Source organism: Plecotus auritus (genome assembly GCF_963455305.1).
Source record: "Plecotus auritus genome assembly, chromosome: 5".
Taxonomy (NCBI): Eukaryota; Metazoa; Chordata; class Mammalia; order Chiroptera; family Vespertilionidae; genus Plecotus; species Plecotus auritus.
The window spans coordinates 36,628,692-36,650,463 of NC_137776.1; the positions used below are offsets into that span (position 1 = coordinate 36,628,692).

General features: G+C 55.0%; 1 protein-coding gene across 3 annotated transcripts in view; it reads left to right on the forward strand.

Moving 5' to 3' along the window:
- MLPH (melanophilin) overlaps positions 1–19,516 on the forward strand; it is a 31,802-nt gene extending 12,286 nt beyond the window's left edge. The window contains exons 3-16 of one of the 3 annotated variants that reach the window (XM_080667834.1): positions 1,591–1,812; positions 1,962–2,074; positions 3,454–3,492; positions 4,385–4,509; positions 5,863–5,997; positions 7,324–7,528; positions 9,832–9,971; positions 15,243–15,425; positions 15,674–15,829; positions 16,521–16,613; positions 17,432–17,509; positions 17,914–17,971; positions 18,487–18,587; positions 19,168–19,516. In XM_080667834.1, the coding sequence (XP_080523960.1) occupies positions 1,591–1,812; positions 1,962–2,074; positions 3,454–3,492; positions 4,385–4,509; positions 5,863–5,997; positions 7,324–7,528; positions 9,832–9,971; positions 15,243–15,425; positions 15,674–15,829; positions 16,521–16,613; positions 17,432–17,509; positions 17,914–17,971; positions 18,487–18,587; positions 19,168–19,263 (1,744 nt within the window). In that variant the 3' untranslated portion in view covers positions 19,264–19,516. Of the gene's footprint in view, positions 1–1,590; positions 1,813–1,961; positions 2,075–3,453; positions 3,493–4,384; positions 4,510–5,862; positions 5,998–7,323; positions 7,529–9,831; positions 9,972–15,242; positions 15,426–15,673; positions 15,830–16,520; positions 16,614–17,431; positions 17,510–17,913; positions 17,972–18,486; positions 18,588–19,073 lie in introns of all 3 variants that reach the window. The other 2 variants (XM_080667835.1, XM_080667836.1) reach the window with 2 other exon arrangements.
- The last annotated feature ends 2,256 nt before the right edge of the window (positions 19,517–21,772 follow it).

The window sequence follows — 21,772 nt, forward strand, 5'->3', positions numbered from 1 at the left end:
ATGCAGCTTTATCAAGACTGTGGTCAGTGGACGACAGTATCCCCCTAGGTTTTACAAACACTTGGCCTTTGTGTGTGTGTGTGTGTGTGTGTGTGTGTGTGTGTGTGTGTTGCGTACGGTTTCAAAGCTGAGACAGGAGTCTTATTTTTGTGTCTAACTTGATGAGTATTTTCATAACAGTTGGGAGAGAAAAATCGATGAGGTGCAGTCAACCCCACCTGATCCAGCGCTGGTCTGCTGGTCTCCGGAGCTCCTCCGAATCCCTCCATTGTCCGCAGCCTAGCCACCCTCTGGGGCCCCATCAGAAGCCACCGTGCAGCCATCTCAGAGGAAAATGGCACCTGTGTCTGTCCAATTGTGTCACTAAGAACAGATTAATTTGATCTCATCTGAAACTAAAATATTACATCTGGCAGACGTTCTCTGAGATAGAACAAAGGAGACGTGTTCATTATCTGGGGCACGTTTCCCAGGCAGTTTGAGTTGGCAGGTTCACCAGGAAGCTGTTACTGCAGCCCCAATGGTCTAGGACTGTGGTCCTCCTGGGACTCTGGGGGCGGGGCCTGCTCCAGACACCCTCCAAGGGACCCATCCTAGCCACGCTCTGCAGGGACAAAGGTGGGAGTCAGCTCAGCTTGCTCCCCTGCTGGGAGAGACCCAAACCACTTATTGAGGAAATGCCCGCTGGCTTTGCCTTCGGGACTCTGTGACCATGGCAGGGAGGGTACAGTGACCCATTGGCGTTCTCCACAGGGTGCCAGCCTAACGTGCACCCAATGGGTGTTGTCCTCAACTCAGGGCCATTAGCTCAGGTCCATGTGGTAGAGTGGATGTGACTGGCCAGGGCCTCACGGGGCACAGCGTCGGCCTCACCCGCCATCTAATGAGCCTTTTCTCTGCATTCTCTGTGACTTCCGCTCTATCCAGCTCATCGACCACTTGCATCTTTCTCTTCTCTAACCTTCTCTTCACAATTACACTAGGAACAGATGGGTTCTGGAGAATCATGTGGCCCGACCAGAACCACTGGCTTGATCCCTGCCGGGCTCTCCAGAGCCACCAACCCACCCCATCTCAGGCAGACTAGACACCAGATGCTCATGACCATGTCCACGCTCGCCCAGCCAACCAGGACATCTCAGCTCTGCCCCCCCAGCTCTGAGCTCTGCATCAGCAAGCTCAGGGCTCCGGCTCAGAGCTGGAGAAGGAACGTGGGCCCAGGACCTCCAACTTGAATGTGGGCCCGGGACCCCTGACCGTCTCTTTCTGTTGTGCTGAGCTATGTGAGGTGGTGCAGGCAATGGTGGGACCTGCCCCAGCCTGGGACTCAGAACTTTTGTGGTTAGTGGCTCCTTTGACAACCCGTGAAAGTCATGCATGTGCATCCTGGGAAAATACACGATTGTAAACAGTCACAGAAAGGTTTAAATGCCATTTCATGTCTGTAAAAATAAGTTCCCACCTACCCATATTGCACGTTTGAATCCAGCATGTTGGTGTGTGAGAATGTTTCCGTGTGTGTGCTCACACATTCAAAGACTGTTGCAGCAAGGTGTCCAACGTGTTCCCTGTTTCTGCTGTTTCCCTAAGGGGGCTGAAGGGCCAGGTGAAGAAGGAGAGCTCCCAGAGGGAGCTGGTTTCCGACTCGGCCCACCTGAACGACACCCACTGTGCCCACTGCCTGCAGCCCTACCGGCTCCTGGAGGGCTCCAAACGGCAGTGCCTGGACTGCCGCCTCTTCACCTGCCAAGGCTGCAGCCACACCCACCCCGGGGAGGAGGGCTGGCTCTGCCACCCCTGCCACTTGGCCAGGTGAGCGGGCCTGGAGATCCAGGGACCCTGATGGTTTTGAGGGGTGGCTTGTCCCTTCGGTGGTGGGGGACTATCTGAAGAAGGGTGGGCACGTGTGCGTGGTGGTCGGGCACAGCAGTGCCTCAGGCCTGAGCTCCATCTCTCTGCAGAGTCGTGAAGATGGGCTCCCTGGAGTGGTACTACGGGCACGTGAGGGCCCGCTTCAAGCGCTTCGGAAGTGCCAAAGTGATCCGGTCCCTCTGTGGGCGGCTGCCAGGGGGAGGTGAGGAGTGGGTGGAGGGGAGGGTGGGGTCTGGGAATCCGTTTTGCTCCCAGGCATGTTTTACTGTTTCAGGACCAAGCAGATTGCTTTGGCACCTGTGTCTGAGCACCTGTCAGTCCCTGTGTCTGGTGTTTTGATGGGGTCGGCTGCTTGCTGAGTGAGTGCAGCCTCTTGCTCCCCGGCCTGGCCTGGCCCTGGGAAGTCCTGCATGTTGACATCCCCACGCTCTGACATTGTGTTTTCTCAGAGCTCTGTAGCAAGTGCAGAACTCACAGCCAACTTCTCAAACTCAGCAGCTGATGGAATAGCCGGGCCCTAGTTCGTGCTTTGAGTCCCTAGGTCCTCCCTCCCTGGGTGGAGTATTTGGAGTGGTGACACATTGACAAATCCTCCAAACAGGACATTTCTAAGAGTGAGAGTGGCCTCCTGACAACCACGCTGAGACCACAGACGTGGCTCAGAGTGCCCCAGCCACACAGGAGGGACTGTCACCCTATTCTTGGGGGTTCTTTCTCCTTTCTTCCTCAAGATATTAGCTTCTTCGGGGCTAATATCTTTGTCTCGCTCGGGCTGGAGCCCACCAAAGTCCCACCTCCCATGCCCGCTCAGCCAGCCAGGAACCAGCGAAGGGTCTTCCTGCAGCCGAAGGAGCTTGGCCGGGCCCTCCGCAGGGCTCAGGGGCGGGAGCCACAGGCAGCACAGGAAGAGCCACACTACAAAGCATCTGAAATCTCACCCCCAAAGTCGGCTGCTCGTGACTTTGGGGAAGGAAACCACAGGCCACATCAGAGCCCGAGGACCTGGGCCCCGCCATGGGAGGTGCTGATTGCCAGGGACCTGTGTGGGCTCAGGAATCTGTATGATGTAGAAGGTCACAGGGTCCAGAGCTCAGTGAGTGAGTCAAAGGGGCCAGGAACCTGCCAATTTCAAAACTGTGACCGAGAGCCAGCAGGTGGCGCTGTGGGGCAGCAGGATCCCTGCTTCCAGCCACAGCAGAGGCTCCTGGCCCCAGGGAGGCAGGTCTCAGGTCCCTACAGTGACATCCCCAGAGACTGTGTCTCCCAGCTGGGGGCCCAAACACAATCCCCTGAGAACGGGTGCAGGGAAGGAGCACAAGGCTGGGGGAGTTGTATGGCTAATAAAAGTAGACAAAGAAACGATTGCAGTCCCAGCCAGGACCTGCTGCAGACCCTGTGCAGCTCTGGGGGCGCCCTGGGTCAGCCGAGCAGTGGTTTCCCAGAGGCCCCGGGACTGGATGGCAGGAGCTGCGGGAAGCAGTGTGGGTGGACATGGATGGGAGGAGACCCCTCACTCCTGTCCTTGAGCTCACAGATCCCCGCAGGGCGTCTTTCTTCTCAGCCCCTTCTCTTTGGTTATAGGTTTGTCTGACAGAGCACATAGCTCGCCCGGCATCCACAGTAAGTCCTTCTTGCTCAGACGCTTTTATCTTCATTTCCACCTCCCTACCAAGAAATCTCTGTTCCATGTCAGGAACATGGGAAATCCTTTGGGTTTCTTTAACCGTGACTCAATAGCCAGAGGTGGGTTAATATCAAACCCTTGTTCCAGGTGTAGAGGGATATGTAAAGGGCTGATAACTACAGGGTCATGGAGATCCTGCTCATATTTGAGCAGAGGGGCAGGGACACCACCCTGACCAGTCACACACACACCTGGGCCTTTGGAAACCCATGTCCACATCCCCTCGATGCAGACAGAGTCCCCGTCACAATGCCCTCTGTCTGGCTGTTTGACCTGAGTTTCAAGACTGTCACTGTTCAGAGAGGGGCCACCAGCTGGCTGGCTGGTGCTCACCTCTGGGGGGCAGAGGAGAGGCAGAGAAAGGAAAAAGAGGGCCCTGGGGCTGAGCCTCACTCCCTCCCAGCTGTGCCCAAGGCCGGGCCTGCTGATAAGCAGGGGAAATGAGACTGTGGGAGAAGTGGTTTGTTTGGGAAAACAAGACTTAGCTCTAAGCCTCCCTCAAGGGGTAGGTAACTGCGGGGTGAATACCTGCAGGTGTGACCCTGATAACACTGATGCAGAGCACTGGTTTTCTGCTATGATGAGGACCAGCTTTAACTGATGCTCAGATAGGTCATTGTAAGGTCAGCAGACGGCCTTGCCTGGATGTTTTGCGATGGATGGATGGTGAATGGAAAATGGATGGATAGTGGATGGGTGGATGGATGGATGATGATGGATGATGGATAGATGAATGGGTGGGTGGGAGGGTGAGTGGATGGAAGGATAGATGTGGGGGAGGGGGGTAGACAAAGGGTTTGCCTCCAATCTGTCTCTCCCTAAATGAAGTCATGCAGGTGTCTGTTGCAGGTGGGCCTGAGCCAGGCCCTGGAGAGAGAAGTAGAGACAGTGAGCATTCCGATATGGATGGAGAGCTGGACACAGGGGCTCAGGCCCATCCCTTTGGCAGCAAAGTAAGTCTTCCCCAACCGCTCCCACCACTCCCGGGGCTGCAGCCTCGGGTTTTGACTTCCTAAAAATCTCAGTGCTCCATGGCTCCACTATAGCCTGAGCGCTAAGGCTCCGCCTCCCTTTGCCACGCCCGGACCATCTCTGAAGGCCATAGCACCAGATAGAAGAATACTTTCAGCGTAAGGTCACCGTCACCGTAAGAAACCCCTAGCAAGCTGTGGGTGGGCAGAGGCTGCAGAGAAGGCTGCCTAGACCCCCAGACCTGCCTGGCCCTTGGCCTCGGCCCCTGGAGCACGGTTGGGAGGGCAGGGGCCAGAGGGCACACTGGGGTCATCCTAAGGCGGCCTTTGCACCTTTCAGGGATGTAAATCCCTCAGACCCTGCGAGCTTTTTTCCTTTTTGCTAGGAAAAAATATGAGCCTTATTTTTATTGGTGTTTGTTTCTGTTTTCACTTATTTTTTAATTTATTTATGGTGATAAAGACACGCAAAGTAACCTCCAGGGTTTCTGGGTACGATGATGGAAGGGGAGCAGTTGAAGGGGAGCAGGTTGGAGGGAGCAGGTTGGAGGGAGGGGTGGGCAGGCGATGATGAGTATGATCCAGGGGTGGGCAAACTTTTTGACTCGAGGGCCACATGGGTTCTTAAACTGGACCGGAGGGCCGGAACAAAAGCATGGATGGAGTGTTTGTGTGAACTAATATAAATTCCAAGTAAAGGAGTGGAGTGGAGAGCAAGAGAACCCTCCGCTCTTTTGGCTCCGCGGGCCGGATAGAACAGCCGAACGGGCCGGATCCGGCCCGCGGGCTGTAGTTTGCCCACAGCTGGATAGACAGAGCCACTAGGAGAGAGACACAATGCTGGCCAGGTCGACCCAGCTGCTCTGGGGGGGATATATGCAAAAAGTATATTTGTGCCACTTACTAAGCTTCCAGAACACTCCCCAATGTCTGCACTCTCCCCTACACATCCATCTGAAGGATGGAAACCATCAGGGGGGTCAGAGCTAACCTCTGATCTTGCATCTAACGTGCACAAGTTCTCCCTCTCCCCTCCGCGTCCCCCTTTTGCCTAAAACCCCAAGGGTAGGAAACCCGAAGCCTACCTGCCCCCAAGGCTACAGCCTTCCAGGGTTTATGTCCTGGGCATGTGTGAGCACCCGCATGTCCATCAGCAGCTTCTGCTCATCTCTGTGAGGGGTGCTGGGCATGCAGACCCTGTGAGGGGTGGGTGGGCTCTGGGCAGACTTTCCATGCAGCTTCAGAGCTGAGGCTCATCTGGTTTGTTTCTAGGGCCCTGGGGTGAGGGGCGTCTGGTCCTCCCTGTCTACTGACCCTGACTCTCCTCTTGCCCAGCCTGTGCCCGCCAAGAAAAAACGCCTCCTCCCCATTCACAGCCTGGACTTCGAGGCGGACTCTGACGACTCCGCGGGGTGTTGTGGTCACCCCCCGAGCCTGTCCTCAGTCCCAACGGCCCCCGACAGCCTGCAGGTGAGTGGGCTCTCGTTCCTGCCCACCCCTCCTGGGAGCCGCAGGTCAGGGACAGGATCCAGAAGCATCACACCCTCCAAGGACTAGGCTCTCGGGAGAGGCTGAGCTGGCAGCATGGCTGTGTGGGGTGCAGGGCAGTTGAGTGAGGGGCATGGAGTGTTTAGGGTGGGTGCTTCTCTCGGAAGTAAGGCACAGCCCCGTCACTCGGGAGGGCAGACAGAGGACCAGCGTCTGCCCAGGAGTTGGACGTGTCTGGACCTCCGTGTTATTAGTGGGGTCATAGGCTTATTGCCCAAAGTAGGCTAGTCCGGCGTGGAAGAGCTGCCATTAATAATCACAGCAGCAGGGTGGCACCGCAGGGCCCACCCAGCAGGCAGGACAGGTGGTCACTCTGCTCCTCAGGTCTGTGACCTTGTTCTGGGGACCCTCCGTGAGGCTCCACCCCCACCACCTGGGAGGGCTGATGATCTCCCCTCACAGGGTCACTCTCAGGACCAGTGGCTGTGCCCGTCACCCACAGGGCACATGCAGCTTGGGCACAAGACCCAGAGTGACCCCCTGAACTCTGGGGGTCCCCTGGGCTCAGGCAGTGCCCGACCACAGCTGGGGCAGGGCTGGGCCTGCCCAGGCTGATTGGCAGACCTCTGTCGGGGACGGGCCAGCACCCAAGAGGCCTTGGGCCACAGGTCCTGTTCCAGCTGCAATTCTGGGGGTACAGTTTTCCTTTCCTATGGCCTCCAGGCCTGGGACAACTTCCTTCCTGCCCCCAGCCCCGGCACAGCCAAGCTGGAAAGGAGGGGGGGCATGTGGCTCCCTGACGCCCTCAGTGCCCCCTCTCCTTGGGGACCAATGGCACAGTAGAGGGAGCCTTCTGCAGGCCCCAGGAAGGGTGGGGGAGGGGTGTGGGGCTCACAGCCAAGAGGCTGCCCCACCCCCACCCACTCTTGCCTCTCTGACCTTCAGGAATTATTAAGATGTACACAGAACCACACACACACACACACACACACACACACACTTCCCGCCCACTTCCTCAGGGCTTTGGTCTGGGTGGGTCTATGCCCCGAGGCTGTCGGAAGTGTTTCTGTCTCCTTGTGTGTTACCTGGCCCAGCATTCAGGCCCCAACCCCCTTCCCTGGAGACAGGATGCAGCATAGGCCATGAAACTGGAGGGAACTGCGATGTCAGGGCCAGAGGGGAGGTGTGCAGTGCTCGGTCAGCAGACAATGCCTGGAAGCCCTCCAGATGTGGACTGGACAGACCCACACGCCAAGGAGCTGCCCCAAGTCCAAACCCTCCAGCGGTTGACAGGCCCCATGTGCTCAGACCCTCACAGGTGAGCCCTGCGCGGAGGAGGCCGCCTCCCAGGAGGCCATGGTCCTGCAGGAGGCTGATGCCAGGGCCTCTGGGGGCCACCCCCACCCAGAAGAGCAGACAGACAGCCTCTCCCCTGCCGGACAGGATGCCCGCGCTGGGCTCTGCCTGCCAGGAGAGTCCTACCCAGCAGCCCCGGGGATTGCTGCCACTCCTGGTAGGTGCCTTTGGCCACTGTCTTCCATCTGGGCTCTGCATGGTGGAGGGGTTTCTGGAAACCCTGCCCGCCACCCCAATTCGGGCAGACACACTGGCTGGTTTAAAGTAGCCCTTTCCTTCCCTGTGATTGGCGGGTGTGTACAGTCCTGGCAAACCTCATGGACACCTGCTTCCCCCAGGCTGCGTGTACCCCTTGCAACACTCAGGTAACCAGCATTGACCCCCAACCTGACCACACAGCTGCTGCCACCTTTAGTTATTTTTTTTTTTATTCTTTAATCTTCATCCAAGGATATTATTTAATTGGTTTTTAGAGAGAGAGGAAGGGAGGGGAAGAGACCGAGAGAGAGAAACATCAATTGATTGCCTCCTGCATGTGCCCCGACCAGGACTAGGGGTCAAGCCTGCAACTGAGGTATGTGCCCTGGACCGGAATCAAACATGGGACCCTTCAGGCTTTGGGCTAATGCTCTATCCACTGAGCCAAACCCCCTAGGGCTCACGGCCCCCTTTACAGAGGACATTGTGGCAGGGTAGGGACATGCAGGTCTCTCTGAAATGACAGACCGATGGTCACTGGACCAACCGTCCTGACCGGGACCGAGCATCTCCACAGCTGAGGACTCAGGGTGCCGCTGGGGACCCATGGTGCAGTTCCATGGGGGTGCCACCTGCCTGGTCCCCCATGAATGGGGAGGTCTGTAGGTGCTGAGAACACAGATTGCTCAGTTGAATTTGTTGCCAGACAGTTTGCTTCCTAATGAAATCCTGAAGCGTTGTCTGTGCCTGTGGGGGTGCGCGTGCGGTCAGAGTCAGACTCCCTGCTGACGTCGGGCAAACAAGATCACACATGCAGCGCAGCCTTCCACTAATGCGGCTGCGCAATGTGGTTAAGACACTGTCTGTCCTCTTTCCATTCTCCCTTTTCATTATATTAAAGAGACCATAATCTCATGATCCACGCACCCACCAGGACCCTGGAGGCATTGGGTGGGGAAGGCGGGCTTTACCTCCCCGCTAAACAAGGAGTAAGTGAATCTACATTGACTGAGCATGCAGACTGGGACACACTCATTTCCTCCCGTGGTCCCTAATCACCCAGGTGTGGGCTCGGTGGCGGGGTGGGGCTGAGGGACAAGGCAGGGGAGGTAGAAAGACTGTATCAGGCTGAGAAAAGGCTCTTGGGAGGCCTGCCGTTCTGAGTCAAGCCCAGCGCTGCGGACCCACTACCCTACCTCACTGATGCGAAGACACATTCCCCCATCTTTACACTGGGAGCATGTCACAGGGAGTGTGGTAAGAAAGGTGTGTGTAGGAGTGTGATGGGCAATATTATCGCTTTCCTAATAGAGTATCAAACCACTGCACGGTCTGGGATTTGATGGAAAATGGCGTGCAATTCGACTAAGCCGCTCAGCCCCCGTGCCTCAGTGTCCGAGTTGCGAAAAGGGTTACAATGCCTAAGTCATCCCACCGTTGTAGGTATTAAGTGAGAAGGTCGTACCTGTTAACTATTGCTGGTAACAAATTACATGAACGTATCAGCTTAAAACAATACACATTTGGTATCTCGCTGTGGCCAGCAGTCCAGGCTCCATTATGTCCTCAGCACAGGGTCTCGAGGCTGAAACCAGTGTCAGCAGGGCTGTAGCCGCCCCTGTGCCCGGGCCCCAAGCTCGTTCAGATTGTCGGTGGAACTACACGGCCGCCCCCAGCAGGTGCAGAAGTAACTCCTGCACACATGACTTTCCCGTGCAGTGTTGTATGCGAGGTGCCCTCCACATGCGGGTCAACCCTGAGGGCTCCACCTTCACCCATCTCCAGGCGGCTCTGTGGGGGCGGGTACTTTTTGGTGAAGAGGTGGAGATAGTGAGCTTTCCCCCCTGGGGCCCAGGATAAGCATTTCCAGCCACACCCTAGGTGACTCCTGCCCCCAGCGTCTGCCCATCACTGTTCTGGCAAAAACAGCACATGGTGACCAGTGTGGAAAGACTTCCTAAAGTCACCTCCACTCCTGGAAACTTCTCGGACCCACACGCCACACACGTGGAGCTTGGTGTGGTACAATTACATGGCATTTGCTTTGGCACTGTCTGGGCCGTGGTGAGCACCGGGCCGCCTCTGTGTCCTGAAGCTCCTTGTTGGAACTTACTCTGGTTGATGAAGGGTCTCAGCCCCATAACGTCAAGAATGTAATCACGTCCACAGTTGCCCCGATCTCTCATTTTTCCGTTGGAAAAACATGTCCATTGGCTTTCAGTCTCTCACCCCCAATAATCCAAACCCACTGTCCCTCCCCAGGGGCGAGCGTCGTCAGGAACGAGCAGCTCCCCTCACAGTGCCTGGCCGACGTGGACACCTCGGATGAAGACAGCATGCGGGCCCACGAGGCAGCCTCCCACCTCTCTACTCAGAGCGGCCGGACCTCACCTGTGAGCCAGGTATGGGGCGTGGGAAGACTCCTGGTAGCTTCTTTGAGTGGAGCCCTTTCATCTTACACCAAGTCATATCAGAGAAATTACAGCATTCCATATTTTAAAGCTGTAAGATTGCACAAGCCTGCTTCACAGAGATAAGTGATGTCATCAAAATACATGCGTGTGTTCCCATGGTAGAAGGGTTTCTGGAAACCCTGCCCACCACCCCAATTTGGGCAGTCACCCCCAGTCCCCTCCCCAGCCACCACCCACCCGCCTTCCTTCTCCATGGATTTGCCTGTCCTGGATCTCTCATCCAGAATGACTCTGGAATCATACAACACAGGACCCTTTGTGACCGGCTGCTTTCTGCTTCTGAGGTTTACCTTCATTGTAGCAAGGGTCAGAACTTCATTCCCTTAAGAAAATTCAACTAAGCCCTAGCTGGTTTGGCTCAGTGTCTAGAGCGTCACCTATGGACCAAAAGGTCCCGGGTTAGATTCCAGTCAAGGGCAAGTACCTTGGTTGCAGGCTCCTCCCCGGGGCGTGTGCAGGAGGCAACCATCGATGTGTTTCTCTCACATCAATGTTTCTCTCTTCTGTCTTCCATGCTTTCTAAAAGTTCAATGGAAAAATATCCTCAGGTGAGGATTAACCAAAAGAAAAGAAAATTCAACTTAAAGTAAAGTCCTAAGTTAGTGAGAACTGCTCACATAAAAACACTGATTTATGATGTAGCTCATCACAAGATTCCTTTGGTAACACAGGTTCTTTTCACTGAGATTAAATCACAAGCCCGTTTACAGACAACTGATGAGAACAAGCAAGTACATTTTATTGGGGGAAAGGCAATGCTGTTTTAGATGAGAACATCGTGACCTGCTAGGTTGATTCCAACTCACCCAAGTCTCTGATGGGGCCCTGACTCCTATGGATGAAATTGTGGGGTTGGGGCTGTTTTGTAACTGATGACTCTCAAAGCATGGAACCCAGACGGGGTGCGTGGGCCCTGCTCTGGATGGAGAATCCTGAGCCATAGCTGCCCCGAGGCTGGTCTCACGCACATCTGCAGGAGCCTGGGTTAGGGCAGGTCCGGCTTCCTCCGCATGCCGGTGCCTGGCACAGAGCCCCCCGGGAGATCTGGAGGGTGCATTTGTGGAGCTCCCTTCCTGGGGACCCATAGGCCAAGCTCTGGACTATCAGGCAGAGAGGCTGGCCCAGTGTTCAGCAGGATAGAGTCCGCCCCTGGGACAGAGACCTTCTCCTCAGGATAGAGACCTCCTCCCCAGGAAAGAGACCTTCCCCCCAGGATAGAGACCTCCCCCCAGGATAGAGACCTCCCCCTGGAATAGAGGCCTCCCAGGATGCAGCCCTCCCTGGGATAAAGCCCTCCCTGAGATAGAAACCTCCCCGGGATAGAGACCTTCCCCCCAGGATAGAGACTCCCCCAAAATAGAGACCTTCCTCCTGGACTAGACATCTTCCCCAGGATAGAGACCTCCCCCTGGAATAGAGACCTCCCTGGGATAGAGACCTCCCTGGGATAAAGCCCTCCCTGAGACAGAAACCTCCCTGGGATAGAGACCTCCCCGTGTGGCAGGACCACAGTGGCAGAGGATCTCCCAGTCTCCTAGTCAGAAGACAATAGGATGAAGACTAGAATTAAATTGTCACTTTTCAGTAAGTTTTTAATTTAGCAACCTTAGTAACTTTCAATAAAACACATACCCCAGCTGGTACTAATTGTCCTGTAAGCCACCTTAAGTTATTCTGTTTCATGCTTGTATCTTATCTCTGGAAAATTTTCTTCATTTATTTCTATCAACTCTATTTACTTCGACTAACAGCTCACCTAGAATGTGTCTTTATACCAGGGGAACGGGCAGCATGAGGCGATGCTCCCAAATGCAGCCGCACTCCCCAGCGGCAGTAGAAACGGGGCTGCTGCAGGGCCGGGATGGGGAACCCTCTACCTCTGCCCCCAGAGCAGCCCTTCTGACCCCAAGACTCACAGACATGCCCTGAGTTCTCCAGAGCAATGCTTTATTGGGCCAAATCTGAATGGTCCTCCTGTGATCGGTCACCTGTCTCTGCTTTGTACCCATGGTTAGGACTTTCTGGGTGAGGAACATTCAGGAAGGACTTTCTTAAATAACCGCTCCTGCCAAGAGGAGGCCGATGATGGCACAGCATGCAGCACGAAGGACACTTCCACGGGGCTGAGGTGGCAGGGGCAGGAAACGGAGCCCAGCACTTAACCCGCACCACCGTGGGGAGGGAGCCCCCCACTCCCGAGAGCCGGCGCTGGGACATCGAAGCCGTGCTCAGGCTGCAGACACTGACTCGGTTTCCCCACAGGAGCCTCGCCAGTCCCAAATTATGGTTGCTCCTTGTAATGCATGGCCTATGTCTGTGTTGTGCTTGCAAGTTATACATTTTGGTTTTGTTGCCCACAAGCTGAAGGCACCTGCTCATACTTGACATCCGTACATCTAGTAACATGATGACCCTGACAGTTGGGGCTCACACAGAGGAAGATGCCACCGCCAAAGCGGTGGCCATTTGGGGCCGAGGGGGAAGGCTCAGCAGCTGCATGGAGGTGGCTCCTGAGTACCTGAGAAGCAGGTGTTCCATGGGCGTGTCTGATGGCCCCAGTGGCTCTCAATACCAGATAGAAAGCCAGGACTGTTATATCTGTGCTTGCATGCTGTCCTGAAGGCCTCCCCTCTCCCTGAGAGGCCTGGGTGCCAACCTGGCCTTGCTCAGAGCACCATGCCAACCCCCCGGCTCCTCTGCCGGCTGCTGCCTTTCCATGGCTCTTTGCTACCCCAGTTCCTGCTCACCTCCCCCAACCCCAGGTGAGAAGGGTCCCAGTTGTCATCGTGGGAAGTTTATCTTTCTTAAGTGACACCTCACAATGACACTCTTGGCACTGGTGGGTCCGGCCCCTCCTCTCCAGGCCTGAAGTGGCAGCCAAGCGTCCTGACTCCACCGGGCACAAGGCTGTCTGCTGGGCTCCCTGCTCCAAGGTATTGACCGCTGTCTCTTTAGACTCTGAGTGCAACCAGAGGTGGTCTCAGTTACCAGGGCTGCTCCAGGCCACTCCAGAGCGAAACCCTCGAGGTGACCTTCCTCAGCTTCGCTCTTCCTCAGGCGGCTCTGCCCACTCAGGGCTCTCGGTGCTGTGAAGACCAAATTAATTACCTTGCGAACAATGCAGAGGCACCTTTCCCCGGAAGAGCCCTTGCCCTCTGCTAAACCCAGGTGAGCCTCGAGAGAGATAATGGCAGGAAGGCTGCGTCCGCTGGGCCTGGAGAAAACGGAACAAGAATTGATTTTCTCGCCTCCCCGTCTGGGAGCTAATAGCTTCTGGTGACTCAAGAGCCTGGTGACTCAAGGGATGAGGAAGTTGTATGTTTAGTCACTTCAAGTTGTCCCCTGGCCCACCAGTGACCTGCAGCTCCTGCAGATGAGTTTTAGTTGGATCGGCCTGGCCTCGTTAATTCACGCTTTCCTGTGCTGCACGGGACAGTAGCTGCCCTGGTAACGATCCCCATCGGCCTTTCACGTCCAGCTCCCTCGTCTTCGTGAACCTGTCACCCCTCCTGCCTTGTTCATCTCCCCAGTGTGCACTCCCAGCTTTTGCTGGGTGTCCCAGAGCCCTTGGTGTGGGAAGATGGGTGTCTTGGTCACCCTCCCCGGGTCATGGCCTCGGGGACAGCCTCAGCTTTCCATCCACGGCTTGGGAATTTGGTGCTTCCCAGGGGGTGGGTGCTGGGTCTTGCTGGCTGGAGTGGGCTGTGTCCCAGCCACTGTATTCTCGGCTGCAGGGTTTTGGAGTGAGTAAGCTCACATCAGTGGTGGAATGTCTGCTGACCCACCTGGAGACAGGGTCCCAGAGCCCCTTTGTTAAAGGAGATCGAGGTGCCAACAAAGCACAAACTAAGAAAATAGTTAGTAAAGATCTATGCACCCCTCGTTCACTGCAGTGTTATTTAGAATAGGCAAGATATAGAAGCAACCCAGGTGTCCAGCAAAGGACGAGTGGAAAAGAACAGATGGTACATATGTACAATGGGAAATGACTCAGCTGAAAAAACAGGATGAAATCTTGCAATTTATGACAACATGGATGGATGTAGAGGGTTTATGCTGAGTGGAATAAGTTGTACAGAAAGCGTTGGCCAGGATGGTTCAGTTGGTTAGGCATTGTCCCGTGCACAGAAAGGTCGCCAGTTCAATTCCCAGTCAGGGCACATGCCTGGGTTTCGGGCTTGATCCCCAGTAGGGAGTGTGCGGGAGGCAGCTGATACCATGTCATTTCTCACATCGCTGTTTCTCTCTCTTCCTCTCTCTCTAAATCAGTAAAAATGTTTTTTTAAAAAATAAGTCGTACTGACCCCTGGTCTATGTGCTCAGTGTTTAGAGTGGCAGCCCACACAGGAGTCTCAGGTTTAATTCCCAGTCAAGGGCTGCAGGTTTGATCCCTGGCCCTGCTCAGGGCATGTGAAGGGGGCAACCAGTCCATGTGTCTCTCTCTCGTGTAGATATTTCTCTGTTTCTGTCTCTCTCTCTCTCCCCATCTCTCCCACCTTTCCACTCTCTAAAAAGCAATAGAAAAAAATAGCCTTGGGTGAGGATTAACAAAACAATAATAGTAAGTCATACAGAGAAAGACGAATACCACATGATTTCACTTTTATGTGGAATCTAAAAAAAGAAAACAATGAACAAAATAAAACAGAAACAAACTCATACAGAGAACAAAGAGATGGTTGCCAAAGGGGAGGGGAGTAAGGGGCTGGGCAGAATAGGGGGAGAGTAAGAGGTACAAGGCCCACCTATAAAATAAGTCTCGGGTGTCATGTACAGGATAGGGAACAGAGCCAGGAACAGCCTCTGAACCACGCACAGTGACAGATGGTGCCAGCCTTACTGCTGGGATGGCTTTGCCAGGTATATTCATGTAAAATCACTCTGCTGTACACAGGAGCCTAATATAATATGCCATGCAACCTATAAGTAAAATAAATGTGTAAATAGATAAGTGGTGGGTCTTAGATGGCCTGGTGGCATCGGGATCACCAGGAGCAGCCCACCCTACAGAGCCGGGTCTGGAGGCCGGGACTGGGCCCAGCACGGGGACTTGGGCAAGCTCACGTGGAGAATGGACAGAGACACGGCTCAGCAGGAGCCTCAGGTGTGCTCGGGGATGCGACCCTCCCAGAGCCCTGCCTCTAAGTACGATGCGCACCGATGCCCACTGAACCAGACCCGCTCGCTTGCTCATTTCAGGGTCCCGGTGCCAGCGAGCCCACGGAGGCGGACGTGGAGGAGGAGACCCTGAAGAGAAAGCTGGAGGAGCTGACCAGCAATGTCAGTGACCAGGGGGCCTCGTCCGAGGAGGAGGGCAAGGACCAAGGGGCGGAGCTGGACAGGAGCACTTCCTTGGAGGACCTCCCCAGAATGACCCCAGTGGTAAGGCCGCCCCCCGCGGTCTCCACAGGACACGGGAGGAGGTAGGGCCAGGGGTCAACAGTCTGTAGCCAACCCAGCAGCCCAGCACAGGGCAGGCAACTGACCCCTGGAGGTCAGTGAGGGGTCCTGACAAGGGCCACAGGGTGCCCAGCCCCTGGCTGACCACCTGGCCTCCCAGCTCCAGGAGTGAAAAGAGGAGGTTAGGATGAGGTCCTTGTTGGTGAAGCCTGCAGTCTCTCCTGTCCTAGGTGTGCACGTCTGCAGGCCAAACACACAGATGGGAAAAGAGCCCCCCAGGCCTCCAGGGCCCCATGCAGACCACCAGGACCACGGATGAGGCGCTGTCACAGCTGGAGGACAGGGTGGCCGTGACAACCTCCGAGGTTCAGCAGGCGGAGAGCGAGGTAGCCCACAGCCTCAGGAGCAGATGGCTCCCCGAGACTGACAGCAGTGGGGCCCTGACGGTGTGACAGCAGGGGAGGGGCTCCCCAATGGCTCTCGCGGAGGAGCCCCTTCGGCTTCAGAACAGGAGCTTGGGGGTCCCTGTGAGGATCGCACCCCCCCCCCCGCCTCACCCCTGTCCCTTCCCCTTTGCTGTAGAGAGGGGCAGGCGGGGTGTGTAGCCACTGGAGGAAGATGCGGGCACTCACCATGCCCCACCCCATGGAGGGGCTTCTCTAGAAGCAGTTACAAGTTTAGGGCAGCCCAGGGCTCAGGACCACATTCTGGCCCGAGGATTACCCCTTTCGGTGTAAGGGTGGAGGTGTCGGTGGTGACAAAGGTCAGAGGACAGAGCAGGCCTCCCAGGGACAGTCACAGTGACTGGGCTCTGCTCAGCCCTCCCCCCAGGGACCCACAGAGAAGAGAGGGACTGTCCCTCAGACTCTGCTCCCAGCTGGGGGTGACCCAACCCCTCCCCGACAACCATGGCACCTGCATGAAATGGGACCCCAGAAAGTTCATCTGGGTGGGAAACACAATAAAATCTTAAGGAGAAACACAGTAAAATTGATGAATGAGGGCAGCTCTCTTCCAGGACTGTGACCGGAGGTGGGACTCCTGAGTGACGTCTGTCTGTTTTCACTGATCCCCTAGGTATCAGAAATCGAGGCCAGGATCGCAGCCTTGCAGGCTGCAGGGCTCACGGTGAGGCCCTCGGGGAAGCCCCGGAGGAGGTCTAAGCTCCCGGTGAGTGGACGCTGCAGTGCCTGGGGTTTGGGTGCCCGGACTCCTGGCCAGGCCCACAGGGCCCCCCAGGGTGTGAAACCGAGAGCCTCAGGCCAGCCGTCTCCCCATCCTTGAACTGCTGCCTCCGTGCCCTAACAGCCCTCTGTGAGCTGTGCCCTGTGGGAGCTCTTTTTCGTTTATTGCTTTTCTAACTGGAGAAAGTGCTTTAAGAGGGACCCTCGGCGCCCAGGAGGGTTTGAAAGACACCAGGTGCACAGTTCAGAGTGCAGAGGAAGCACCTGAATGATGACACCCATGTTGGCAGTTTAACAAACTGCCCTTGACACGGTGTGCCTAGAACAGGGGGTGGGAGGGCAGCAGGCTCCCCCTCCCCCCAACATCTCTCCTGGGTCAGGTCGGGGATGTTCAGGCAAAATCACACTGGTGAGGACACCTGGCCAAGAATGAAAGACGTTCCTGGGAGAGTCCCGGACGGGACTGCCAGGTAAAATACAGGACGCCGGTGAAAGCTCAATTTCACATAAACGATGAATCATCTTCCCGTGTAAGAATAGCCCGTGCATACTGGGGCATACACTAAGAAATGACTTGTTGTTTCTCTGGAATTCAGAGCAAATTGGCCGTTCTGTATTTTAATTTGCTAACCCTGGTCGTGCCCCAGTCCCAGCGCACTGAGTGGCCTGTCTGGCAGGGCCAGCGTGCCTCCCCCGCATTCCTGAGCGAGTGCTGAAAGAACGCCCGCCCCATGTCCAGCTGGCCCTGTTGCTGGAGGTGACACAGAGCAGAAATAATGTACAGGCTTCTTCCTTGCCCCCCAGATATTTCTGCCCCGACTTGCTGGGAAACTGGGCCAGAGTCCCGAGGATCCACCTGCAGGCCCTTCGGATGGGGTCGAGGTGCGTGCTTCCCTCCCACCCCTAAAGGCCGGAAAAAGAGTGAAAGGTGGACACCCCTTCTCCAGAGCATGGCAGGTCCAGGGGGTGGTGGAGAACTGGGCAGGCCTCGCAGGCTGGTGGCCTCAGACACACTGAGCTGAGGGTGGGTGCCGGAGGAACCCTCACAGCCCACACCTCCTGGTTTCGGCAGCTCCCCCAAGCAAAGCACCTTTTATATTCTGGCACTGGGTGCTTAATTGATTGACAACATGCATTTTAATATTGTTAACAGTTCAAGTATTGCCAAAGAGCAGAAGCAGTCCACCTGGTTACTTAGAATCTGGAAGAATGATGGGTCCCAAGTTAGCTCCCCGTGTTTCTAAGTTACAGTCGAGTGAAGCCCAGAGATGTCTCCTTCCTTCCAGGTGATGGCGGGGCCCTACCTTCTGAGGAGGAAGTTCAGCAATTCCCCTGAAAGTCAAGGTGAGAGTTGCCTGCGTCCCTCCTCCCTGCAGGCTGGGGAGGGGCTCTGGGGCGTGGAGGCAGGGCTCTGAATTTCCACATCATCTGTGGGACACAGAAGCTCATGCCCTGCACCTGCAGGACTCTCTGGTGTGATGGATGTCACAACCAAAGCCCTGAGGAGAGACCCTCTCCTGAGGATGAGTCCCAAGCCCCTCAGGCCGGCTGTCACATCACAAAAGTAAAGAAAAGGAGTGGTGGACCCCACACGAGTGCAAGGACCTTTCTGTTGTTTTGCCCCCAGTGAACATTTCTGGGCTCCAGGGAGGTAGGGTGTTCATGCCTGCTCCAAAGAGAGTGTTCCTTTGCACAGCTGCTAAAATCTGGATGCTTGGCTGAAACTATTGAGTGCTGAGAGAACTTCTCAGAGGGGGATATGTCCATTTTTATGCTACTTGGTTCATTTCCTAGGAGGCAAAGACACTTGATTGGGGTGAGTGTGTGATTAATAAGCACGCCCCTGTGTTTTCTCAAAGGCAAAGATGATGAGTCCTTTGATCGGAAATCTGTGTACCGCGGGTCCCTGACACAGAGAAACCCCAATGGCAGGAGGGGCACTGCCCACCACAGCTTTTCGGTAAGGATTCATCCGGTTCTCCGAGGTGTCTCCAAAATTCTGTGGCCTGTCAGATTACTTATTGGTATTAAGTCCTCAGAGTGAAGAAAATTGGTGTAAACTTGGCAAAAGACTTAAACAAAAATCTTATATGTGCATGTGTGTGCATCCGTGTGCATACCCATCTGTGCATGCTTATTGTGCATGTGTGTGCATCCATGTGCATACCCATCTGTGCATGCTTATTGTGCATGTGTGTGCATCTGTGTGCATACCCATCTGTGCATGCTTATTGTGCATGTGCGTGCATCCGTGTGCATACCCATCTGTGCATGCTTATTGTGCATGTGCGTGCATCCATGTGCATACCCATCTGTGCATGCTTATTGTGCATGTGCGTGCATCCATGTGCATACCCATCTGTGCATGCTTATTGTGCATGTGTGTGCATCTGTGTGCATACCCATCTGTGCATGCTTATTGTGCATGTGTGTTTGTGCATTGCAGAAACCTGTAATGATCCACCAGCCCTAAGGGGGAGAGGTTCTTGGGAACAGGACAGAGCAACAGAGCAGCCCGCCTTGCTTTCCCTCCCCCACAGCCATCATGTCCCCCCATCTGCCCTGCACTCTCCATTCCACACCCTCCAGTGGAGAAACAGGAAGAAACACCGTCCGTGATGGAACCCCACCTGTGAAATGACTATGGTCCTCAGACCTGCAGCTGCTCACCCCCATTCATTGACAACTTCCCAGGCTACCTGGCCAGCCTGCTCTGATCCGTGAGAGACATCTAAGCTACATCTTTCCTTCAGGACAATGTTGTTTAAATTTTTTGAAGGATACACAGAAAACCTATTTAGCATGAACTTTCACCCCGTTCACTGCTGCCTTTCTCATGTTGATTTCATGAATGGAGCAGAAAGGAATAACAATGTGCATCAGAGTGTGGGCCTGTGTGTGTGTATTCTGTGTGGTTGTAATTGGAGAAGGAAATTGGGCATCAATACAAGGAAGGAACTGAACTCATGATTAGCTGAATAATGAGAGAGGAATAGAGCCCCTGACCCCCTCCCCCCCCCCCTGCCCCATTATACCTATTCTGCAAGTTCATCTGTGGGTCAGAGACTGGGAGACATTACCCTCTGGTCAAGGGCAGAGCATACACAGGGTAGGAGTGGCATATGATCAGTGCCCAGACACAGACCTAGAGGACCTGTGGGGAGAGGTGGTGATGGAAATGTGCACGGGGCAGCAGCCTGGGGCCCAGAGGGCCAGGACCAATGAGTGATGCCCGCCGGCCACTTGCCGTAAGTTCCATAGATGAGCCCTAAGTCCACCATCTCAGACAGGCTAGGAGTCAGGGCTACTTCTAGGTGTCTGTGTGGCTCGTTCAGTTGTAAGAGGAGCCCGCTGTGAGCATCCAGAGCTGCCTCTGAGTACAGAAACTGACCATATCGCCCCATCGCAAGCCTGGCTGTGGTTTTGTAGGTTCCCTGGTTTATTTAAACCTGGGACCAAATTTAAGCCTGTTTTGCAGAGGAGGACATGGAGCCCTTGGTGCGAGGCAGTACTCCTGGAGCTCCTTCTGTGATTTCTATACTCTTCAAGTGATGTTGGGTGAGCTCCAACCTGGCGCTCTCGATGGGTGCCTTGTCTAGTTCACATGGTACCCAAAAGAGGAAGATGGAGAAGTGATGCCCAAGGGCCTTTGATGATGAGACTTCTTCTGACCTGACTGTGGACAAGCCCCACCCACAGCTGCACAGATTCCACCCTGAGCCATTGTCAGGTCACCTCAGGAGTTGCGTTGTCTAGGACAGCTCCCAGTGCAAAGGCCTCCAGGGGGTGGAATGAGCCAGCCTCAGGCTATGCTGGGATTGGTGGAAAAGGTGGATCTGTGGGCCCCTTCTCAAAACGGAGGCTGGTTAAAGGGTGTTGCTCCCAAGTCAATGCTACAAATGATTAAAAGATTCCTGTAAATGAAAGGGAGGTCAGTTTTTTATGGACACCCATCCTTATTCACAAAGTAAACTAAAGTCAAGGTGAGCTCCTAGGAGTCAAAGAAGACACAGTTCTGGCTGCCCTACATGTCCCTGCGTATTCCTATGGCAGGACGGGGTGCTGTGCCCCAGAACCTGCTCTCGGCCACCTGTGCTCTGTTCACACTGTGCTTGGTCCATGACCAAGGTCTCCCTGAGGAGCTACTAATGCCCAGAGCAGTTGCATAGCCATCCCTCCAGCTCCTCCAACACCTGCCACCACGGAACTCATCAATTCTCCCATCCACAGAGCTCCCATCCGAGCCACCCAGCCCTGGAGCCAGAAACCCCAGGCCTCAGACCCCAGCCCTGCCCCTCCCCGCCCCTCATCAGACCATACCCTACGCTCCGTGTCTCCCAAACCACTCCCGAATTCTCAATTCCCCTCAGTCACCTCATGACTTTTCCAACAGGAAAAATCCCTTGCTTTCCTGGGATAAACCTTACTTGGTCAAGATAATTAGGTTTTTAATACATTGCCGAATTTGTATCTTTAATATTTTATTTAAAGAGGGTGGGGGAGGTAGAAGAGGGTAAAGGGAGAATAAATGGTGATAGAAGAAAAAATATTTTATTTAGGGTTAAATAAAATATTTTATTTGATGCCTTTGATTTTTCGTCTGATGCCTTTAATTTTTCGTCTCCCACTGCCTACAGACACCCACTGGTGAAGCCCCAAAGTGGTAGGGCACCAGTGCCACTCTGTGACAAAGCTACTTTGCTGAAATGTGTTTACTGCCCCCCCCCTACACAAAAGGCACACATGTATGTACATACAGGCATATGTGTGCTCACACACTTGTACTGGCACACATGCACACATACATATGTGCACACATGCTCCCATGGTGATGCCCAGACAGCTGCCTCCAGGTGACCCTGACTGCACACATATCTGTGGGGACCACCCAGAGGGCTGCCTCTAAGACAGGGGCACATCTCCGGACAGCGATCCTTCACCACGATTTGTAAGAAATACCCCTGAGCACTTGGCCACCACTGCCGCTGAGACACCCCCAGTTCTGATGGAATCCATCGCCAGTGACCTCAACTTGCAGCCACCATCACAGCCCTGTACCCACCCTCCACTGCCCAGGCCCCAGTCACGTGCCCCCTCACCAGTGCCCACAGACTCCAGATCCGCAGGGAGCCTGCTGGCCACCAG